This window comes from Carex rostrata, chromosome 4 (assembly GCF_964058835.1).
Source record: "Carex rostrata chromosome 4, lpCarRost1.2, whole genome shotgun sequence".
In the NCBI taxonomy this organism is placed as follows: Eukaryota; Viridiplantae; Streptophyta; class Magnoliopsida; order Poales; family Cyperaceae; genus Carex; species Carex rostrata.
In genome coordinates, this window is record NC_135921.1 from 15,107,076 (window position 1) to 15,116,990 (window position 9,915).

Here is a 9,915-nt window from a genome sequence, read left to right on the forward strand (position 1 = left end):
GAATTTTTTACTATTTATTAAGTATTTTACAAAATTGTTGATCCAACGGTGGCTGCACAAAACAGTAAAACCGTTGGATTAGCGATTTTCAAAGTGGCTTAATAAATAGTAAAAAAATTCAGAAAATTATAAAATTTGGTCTCCAAGCAGATATTAATATGGAGAATAAGATGAACGGTTCGGATCAACCGTTTGGATTTTGAAAACTCGAATATTGAGCCGTAGCATAGAGGCCACTATGCTATCCATAGCACCCCAGCCTAACTCTATATATATATATATATATATATATGAGTAAGGCTTGGGTGCTATGGATAGCATAGAGGGCTACGGTGCTACGGCTCAATATTCGAGTTTTTAAAATCTTAATGGTCGAAGTTTTTAAAATCTCAATGGTCGACCCGAACCGTTCATTTTGTTCTCTATATTAATATGTGTTTGGAGACCAAATTTTACATTTAAAAAAAAAAATTACTATTTTTTTAGCTAGATAGAAAATCACTTGATCTAAAAAATTCTGCACCATTTAGATATTTGATTTTCTACCTATCTAAAAAAATAGTAAATAATTTTCAAAAAATGTAAAATTTGGTCTTCAAACACATATTAATATGGAGAACAAGATGAACGGTTCGGATCGACTGTTAGAATTTTGAAAACTCGAATATTGAGCCGTAACACCGTAGCTCTCTATACTATCCATAGCACCCAAGCCTTTCTCTCTCTCTCTCTATATATATATATATATATATATATATATATATATATATTGACGTACGTATCTTCCAATTGCAGTGTTAGAATTTATTCATCATCTGATCATGACCCAGGGAGGGCCAGGCTAGAATTAAATATTAGACGGTAGGGTCGGTTTGGTTGAATCTGATCTATAGTTGTTGGGTTATGCCACTTTAATTTATACCGAATCTATTGATATTTTCAACAAGGAGACAGAACATGCATTTTGGTAGAAATTAAAGCTAGTCTTAATAAGGCTTTTTTTTTTATATATTATCGTTACAGATCGAATGGGAATGCTATCCACTAATTATCATATCATATAATAGGGAATATGCTAGCATGCTATGCATAGCATATAGTCTCTCCATGTAACGGCTTAGATTTTGATTTTTCAAAATCATAACGGTCGATCCGAACCGTTCATCTTATTCTCTATATTAATATGTGTTTGGAGACCAAATTTTACATTTTTTAGAATTTTTTTACTATTTTTTTAGATTTATTAAAAAATTCTGTTTTTAGCAAATCTGGACCATAAAAAAACAATGATTTTCAATAAATTTAAAAAAATAGTAAACAAATTCCAAAAAATATAAAATTTGGTCTCCAAACACATATTAATATGGAGAATAAGACGAACGGTTCAAATCCACCGTTAGAATTTTGAAAACTCAAAATCCGAGCCATTGCATGGAAGGGCTGCCTGCTAGCATATTCCCATACAATAGAAATATATATTTAGAGCAGTAATTGTCGGAGAAAGTTGAATTGATGCACGAGATCTGATGCATGCAATGCAAGTGGCCTGGCCTGGGCCCCTCTTAATACTATATATATATTTTTCATAATTGTTTTTGGATAAGAGTAAGAGTGGTATATATATATATATATTACTTCCTAATTAGTTGGGTATATATATATTGCGAGGGAGCCGATCGAGGTCATCAGTCAAATGCAAAATGCACTGTGCACTATGCACATTGCACGTTCGTTCTTGCTTAATTCTCTTTAATTTTATATCTATTTAATTAATTAGTTGTACTTGTACTAGATCAATTCATTAATTCATGGAGTCATGAGCATATATATATATATGCACTTGGATTATAATGAATTAGTTTACAGATTAATTGGTGTCCAATATTCCAATGTATGTACATACATGAAATTAAAAATCCTTCTCGATCAATTAAAGTCGTAGGAGTCTTATATATATATATATATATATTAACAATATATATATTTATTTATTACAACAAATTAATTCGAATATATTATATTGACTTTAAGCTAGCAGTAAGTAATGAACACGTACGTACGTTTTCCTGATTGTATTAAATTATATTGGTTTATTAATTGCACGAACGTTAACCCGCAAAAAGAGTAGCCTACTGCCTAGCTAGCTATAAATGAACTAGTTTTCTTCTAATAACAAGTTAACAACAATCGTGATCGCAAGAAATGCTTCGAGAATTATATATATATAATTAACCTAGGCCCTAGCTAGCTAGGCTAGCCACGTCTTCATTTCAATCCAATCCAATCCAATTCTTACACTAAATTACTGTCAAACAATTATTTTTTTCATAGTTCTGCATGTAGACGTGGACTGTTAATTTAATATCTCAACAACTCTTGATTAAAGCTGCCGGCCACCTTGGTAAGGCAGGTAAGGTAAGGTAAGGTAAGGTAACCCTTATATCTATTATATAATCTCCTTGGCATCATCAACAAAGAAGCACCAACAATCTCAACCATGGCTACTCTTTCTAGGTTAATTTGTAAACCATCTCCCAGCAGTAGCAGTATCAGTAGCAGTAGCAGCACTAGCAGCAGCACTGCCTCCTCTCCATGCCCCTTCAACACCAAACCATCAAAGGTTTCCCTCTCCCATCAGCATCACAAATCCAGCCGCACATGTCGTATCTCCTGCAGTGCCGCTGAGTCAGACACACCAAAAATAAAAGTTGACCGTCGTAACGTCCTCCTCGGTCTAGGTGGCTTATACACTGCCACATCAGCCCTCACGCCAACTCAAAATGCAAATGCAAAACCTATTGCTACACCAAACATCACCGCTTGTGGTCCAGCTGACCTGCCACCTGGTGCTGTTAAAACAAACTGTTGCCCACCCGGCTCGGGTCTTGACCCCATTGACTTCAAACCACCTAATGCGTCGACACCACTTAGAGTCCGACCAGCTGCACATGCAGTCACTCCAGATTACATTGCCAAATTCAATAATGCAATCCAAAAGATGAAGGCTTTACCTGACTCTGACCCGAGAAGCTTCACACAACAAGCCAACATCCACTGTGCATACTGTGATGGAGGTTACGACCAAGTCGGATTTCCTGACATGGAATTGCAAGTGCACAACTCATGGCTCTTTTTCCCGTTTCACCGGTGCTACCTATACTTTTTTGAGAGGATTCTCGGCAGTCTGATCAATGATCCCACTTTTGCTATTCCATTTTGGAACTGGGATGCACCAGATGGAATGAAGATGCCAGCTCTCTATACCAATAAGAGCTCGCCGCTCTATGATCTGAAGAGGAATGCGGGTCACGTGTCAGGGAAGATGATTGATTTGGACTTCAGTGGGAGAGAGCATGTTATGACGGATAAGCTGATGATTGATCACAACCTCAAGATCATGTACCGGCAGGTATATATATATATATATGAAAACTTTTTCTCTTTACTGATTCAGTTACCAACAAATTAAAGATAATTAATAAGGAAAATGCTTACTGATTCAACGATCAAGTTAAATTTGAATCGTAGTTTCTTTTTACCGAGAAGTGAAGTGGTATCTGATTCTGAGCTAACTTAAAACTTACAATACTCTAAGTTTTACTTTATAATTAGAAATGCAAATACCATAACATATAAAACTAAAATGGTTTGTATATAACAGCAAGTCAGCAATTCACCGCAAACCAGGTACACGAGGCTAAACCAGGTACTCCTAGGTTGTAAATATTTTTCTACTTAATACAATTAATCATTTGCGGCACTTCGCTGCAAACCTTAAACAAAAAAAAAAAGAAAAGAAAAAAAGTCAGCAACAATTCACATTAAAAGAAAAATGCTCACTGATAACAAAAACTTATCTTCGTTGATGGATAAGAAAAAAATGAACATAATATATAATATACATCATCACTGGTCGAAGCCTTAATTTATGACATTTCTAAACTAATAAGACAACTGTCCCACAATCCTTTTTGTATGAGATGAGGGTCAAAAAAGTCTTCAGATCACCTTTAATAATATTTCAAATTTGTATCTCGCAAGTTGGAGGTATCCCATTTAGCACCTGTATTAGATTATGTTTTCCATTTATGCAGTAAATGTAAACATTTATTGAATCATTGATATGGAAATGCCCTGGTCTGTTTTGATCAGTACTGTCATATTACTACTCTGATCTGAGCCAAACCAGAGAATTATATATGCCCCATATCTCTGCATTATTTTAAAGATTACTAACAAAACAATGAACAATTAACTATGTCAACTAATCTGAAAGTAATGAGAATATTGGTCTAGAATATATGATAGTAAATTTTATCTTTCATGTAAAAGACACAAGTTCAAAATTAGTGCAAATTACACTTGGTGATTTGAATTTTTTTTTTTTACTCTCATTCTCTTGGTAGAAAAAGTAATCTGACATTTACACTGTGATTTTAGATGGTCTCCAACAGCCCAACAGCCTCGCTCTTCTTTGGTAGTCCGTTCCGAGCTGGGGACGACCCGAACCCCGGTGGCAGTCAGGTCGAGAACATACCTCATGGCTCAGTTCATGTCTGGTCAGGTGACCCTACTCAGCCATCTGGTGAGGACATGGGCAACTTCTACTCGGCAGGCCGGGACCCGCTTTTCTATGCACACCATGCCAACATTGATCGCATGTGGTCTGTTTGGAAAACCCTTGGTGGTAAACGCACCGACATAACGGACCCTGATTGGCTTGACGCATCGTTTCTCTTCTACGACGAGAATGCCAAGGTTGTCAGGATTAAAGTGAGAGACGTCCTTGACACAACTAAGCTGAGGTACCAGTACCAAGATGTAAGTATCCCGTGGGCCCAGTCAAAGCCTACGGTTACCCAAAGGGTGAGAGATGTCTTTGCCAAGGAGGCCAAAGCAGCCGGAACAGCAGTTGTGACTAAATTTCCATTGACGCTTGATAAACCAGTGTCTGTGACCGTTAAGAGGCCAAAGGTGTCACGGAGCAAGAAGGACAAACATGAGAAAGAAGAGATCTTGATTGTTGATGGGATTGAGGTCGACCGAGATGTTGGGGCTAAGTTTGATGTTTATGTTAATGCCGATGAACACACCAAGGTGGGGGCCGGTGGCAGGGAACTGGCTGGTAGTTTCTTGAATGTGCCACACAAGCACAAGCACAGCAAGAAAGAGATGGCAATAAAAACCAAGCTCCAACTCGGTCTTACCGAGCTTTTGGATGATATTGGTGCTGAAAACGATGAAAGCATAGTAGTGACTCTTGTGCCCAAGGCAGGGGAGGGGATGGTGAAGATTGGTGGGGTAAAGATTCATTTGGTTGATTGATCGATCGAGTTGTACTGCTGCACATGCAATCTTTTCTAGGATTTCCTTGAACCAAATAATTAAAGCAAGCACGCTTAAGCAGTTACTGTTAGTTATGGTCCTAGTCTCCTAGACTAGATATTTTCTTTCTTTCTCATTTGTATTTGTATTTGTATTTGTATTTGTATTTGTATTTGTATTTGTATTTGTATTTGTATTTGTATTTGTATTTGTATTTGTATTTGTATTTGTATGGTGTTTGTATTTTTTCATTGAATAATTGAAGCTTAGTACGAGGAACTTTTAATAACTTCCATTCCTTTTGTTGGCTATTAAATTTCTCTACTCCAAATAGTTTTTCCTCGCATTGCATTGCATTGCATTGCATTGAGGGGGAGCCCAGTTTCTTTTTGGTACTATTAATTTCTTTTTGGTACTGTCCTGTCCTGTCCGCTTTTACAATTGGTACTGATGAGAAACTGAAAATTGACATCTTGCTTAACAGTAAGTAATAATTTAGATTTCCTCATACTTCCTTACAGTAATTAATTTTTGTGACATTCTGATTAATTACTTAACTATATCATGACCAATCTTCACTGGATGATAGCATGCATATTATTTTCTAATAGAGGAGAGTGACAGTGTGTGGATGGATTAGATAGAGAGGTGTTGAATTTGAGATTGAATTAATTAAAAGAGAAATAATTTCATTGATGGATAATCCTTTTACAATGCTTCTAAGGTCTATTTATAAGATACAAGGCTCAAAGAGCCGTTAGAGAAATTTAGAAAAGAGCAGTTGAAGATTTTGCACATGTCAGATATCGGAAAATTTCTCTAAAAAAAAACTTCAACTGCCTACCCCTGTAGTTGCCAGCCTTCATTTTTTAGCAAGTATCGGAAAATAGGGAGGAGGTATTTGGTAAAAGTTGTATTGGATTTGCTACCTAAGTGTTTCCAAGACTTGCATATTCAATAATATATATATTCATTCTTATATTAAGTATGTAGATGTTCTCAGTGGTGAGGTTAGGATTTGAGTTAGGGATAGACAAGAATCAAGTTCACATTTGAATAAATTGACCGATTCAGGTTCGAATAACATATAATTACATAAAAGGTAACATATAATTACAATGATAAAATACAAACAATGAAATTATTTCTACCCAGCTTAAGCAGAGAAGTGTTTGGATTTGCTACCCTGTAACACCAAGTAAATGAAAATAATAAAATAAGGTACACCCTAAATAGTATATAAATTTCTCTTTCATTTATTTAATTTATCAACTTCACAAATTATCCAAATTGAGTTACCGTGACAAGAAACAAATAATTATGATATAGATCTCTGAAATTATATACTCCTATAAATATCGTTGCCAAGACAGGAAAAGCCCAATAGAAATATCCATCGGATTATCGGTCAACTTTGAAATAAAAACCGATCATAAAGTTCAATATAAGCCAATTAGATAATCAGACCAGGAGTTTCATTCTACCAAAAAGTTGCGACTCTAAAAAAAAAAACTAAAATATATAACTCTTCAAAATAACCGGCGCCTGACCCCAAATTTAGAAACCGTTTCTATATATATATCGTTTAGCCCTGTGTTCGCATCTCTCTATCTCTTTCTCCGCATCTTCACCGATTCTGTATTCTTCTCAATTGTTTATTCCGTTTCTTCCGCCATAGTCCCAGAGGTCATCAAATTCTATCATTCTTGTCAATTTTTAAATTCTTTTTCATTCATATACTCTGTGGGAGGACCAATCCGTGCAAACCAACGTTTTTCAATTTTCATTAAATTAATATTTGTTTGAGTTGTGTTTTGTTTGTCTCTTTTGTTGCATTCATTTGAAATTTGACCATCTTATACTATATTTATATAAACATGCCTTAGTTTAGATAGTCAGATACGTTTTCAATTTTTTTTATTTAATTAATGCAGAAAGTTGTGTCGTTTCTGTCTGTTTGCATTCGGATTGGAATTCGATACTACTTATATATTGATATACATGCCTCCTGGTAGATAGTCATATTAAGGCTCTTTTGTCTTTTTCTGTTTCCTTTCGGTTTTAAATTGAGTATTTTATATTTTATATATATATATATATATATATATATATATATATATATATATATATATATATATATATATATATATATTAGTTTGATAATAATCAGATAGTCAGTTTGGAATTTGACTATGTTATTAAATTTGTTTATATAAGTCAGATTAGATGATAATAAATATATTTGATTATATCTTGAATGAGAGTCAAATGAAAAATTTAGAAACCGTGTTACATGGTCTAGGTCTGAGTTCTAAAGTAAAGAGTGACGAAGAAACGGTAGCGAACTACACCACAATAGCAGGTACGGGTTTCCTGGACTTGTCAAATTGTACTTACCGTTTTGTATGCATATTATTTATTTAATTGTTTGGAATTGTGCATGTTGAATCGAACGATCCCTTTGGCTTGTGTAGAATTACAATAGGATTATTTTATATCGATCATAAGACTTGTAAGTAGGGTGTGTTGAGCATGATATCGTGTAGTGTTAAATGACGAACGAAAAAGGTAACGGATATGTTAAAGGAAAGGGGCCAACATGTGTTGAATGCATGGATAACAACTCCAAAAACACAATGGTGTGATATCATTTGCGCCGACCGAAGCGATTAGGCGATTTTGAGAATTCTGAGTGAAAATTGACTAAAATTTCAAAAATAGAGAGAAAATCCACAAAAATTCCAAAAATAATAGCGTAGGTGTGTGCGATCTTTGCTCTCCGTCTTTCTGGAGAGATGGATTTCTCGCGGAGTGCGCCTCTGGCGGAGCTTGATCAAGTCATTCAGGCTTTCTATGGAGCTCTAACGTCAGCAATGGCGTCGATCCTTGGCTCAAACCCTATACGGTTTGAGAGCGAAGCAGTACCGACACAAGCCCTAAATTGGCGTAAAGAAGATGATCAGCATCTAGGTCAAGATCGCCTCACCAGATCTGAGATTGTTAGATTACAACTCACAAAACTCAAAGAAGCTTCTACTCCATCTTGCCCTTTGTGCTTTAAGTGTGGAGAGCCAGGTCATATCGCCATTCAATGCCATAATGCAACTCTTTGCTTCGTGTGTAATCGAGTCGGTCACAGATCGCTGGAGTGTCGATCGAGAACTACACACATCCCTGTCTCTCCTCAACTTGCACAGACAACTCATCAGGTCCACTCCGGGTTAGGCCATAATTTCATACCCGTTTCTTGCGAGATATCGGTTATGGCTTCCATCAAGATGCTAGAGATTGAGTTAACAGAGTTAAAGCATGAGTTGGCATTGATGAAAAAGAGAGATGCAATGGTGATAGACAAGGCATGTATCAATGCTCAATTTTCTAGTAATAAGTCTAATTTGGTAGAGCTTGAGGTTGCTACAGCAGCACAACAAAGTCAACAGGGGTTTGCACCAGATAACCAACAACCTTTGAGTTCTGATTCTGATAATGTGATAGGTGAAAAAATTAAGGGGAAAGTTCCAATATGTGCAACTGGTATAGGGGTCCCCATGCCTCCTCTGGTAATAGAGGGTTCGGGAGACAAAGGGATTTCAGGAGATAAAGGGATCTCAAGTCTCAATGCTGCATCGGGGATGGATAAGGGTACAGGCCCGAGTCATAATTCCTCCAAAAGTACATAGGTTAAGAATCCATTTCAGAAGAAAGATACTCACTTTAGCTCAATTAAGGATAAACTACAACACAATGGAGGGACATCTGCTACAACCGAAACAACTATTGCAACATCACCTGAAGAGACTGTTGGTACTGTACCAATAGCCCAAGGGGGTCAAGATTCTTGGATTAGTCAAGTTACCAGAACCAAAAGCAAGACAACCAAATCTGGCTCCAACGAGTGGAACAGTGTGGCACTTAGTAGAGAGAAGAGAAGTACCCACTTTCGTAACAAAGGGTGCTGAGTGAGAAGAGATGCAAGGATGATGCCTATGGAGATAGAGGTAACACTGATACCAGTATTGAGGGACAGTTGAATTGTTTTACTGTTTTGTTGATGAATGTAGAATGTAGTGTGGTTAGATGAGACTAGTATGAGAGAATATTTTTATTTTCTTCTTTTATTGCATTGATAAAATGAGTAGGATTTTATGTTTTTGGCATAAGAATTAGGTGACAAAGAGGTGGCTAGTATAGAGGGAGTATTGTTCTTTTCTTTTATAATCTGTTGTAATTAAATGTTTCAATCAATGAAACGGGCATTTTTGCCTTTTTAAAAAAAAAAAATGTGTTGAATGCATGTTGGAATGTATACATTGGGTCTAGGTTCGACTAGACCCCTCGTCAACGTGGCGTTGGTTGGATTTCCCGTCACGGGTCAAGACCTAGCGTAGGGTGGATTCCCCGTCTAGTGAGACATCCAATATCTAGCGTAGGGTGGATTCCCCGTCTAGTGAGAAGTCTTCCGTTGTTGGATGGATTTCCCAGCGGAGTGACGGTCTTCCGGTGTTGGATGGATTTCCCACTGGATTGGCAAATAAATGGATTAATGGAAAACTTGAAAGATAATTAAAGAAGTGTATGTGTGTGTGTTTA

The 9,915-nt window shown here is 36.3% G+C and overlaps 1 protein-coding gene across 1 annotated transcript; it reads left to right on the forward strand.

The window, feature by feature from the left end:
- Nucleotides 1-2,490: 2,490 nt before the first annotated feature.
- On the forward strand, nucleotides 2,491-5,572 carry LOC144553620 (polyphenol oxidase, chloroplastic-like). Its single transcript, XM_078301866.1, has 2 exons — nucleotides 2,491-3,409; nucleotides 4,441-5,572. The coding sequence occupies exons 1-2, from the start codon at nucleotides 2,498-2,500 to the stop codon at nucleotides 5,323-5,325; spliced, it is 1,797 nt and encodes a 598-aa protein (XP_078157992.1). The 5' UTR covers nucleotides 2,491-2,497; the 3' UTR covers nucleotides 5,326-5,572.
- The last annotated feature ends 4,343 nt before the right edge of the window (nucleotides 5,573-9,915 follow it).

Coding starts and splice junctions, on each gene's coding strand:
- LOC144553620 (XM_078301866.1), top strand. CDS start 2,498: ATGGCTACTCTTTCTAGGTTAATTTGTAAACCATCTCCCAGCAGTAGC. Junction 3,410..4,440: donor TCAAGATCATGTACCGGCAG/GTATATATATAT, acceptor CTGTGATTTTAG/ATGGTCTCCAACAGCCCAAC.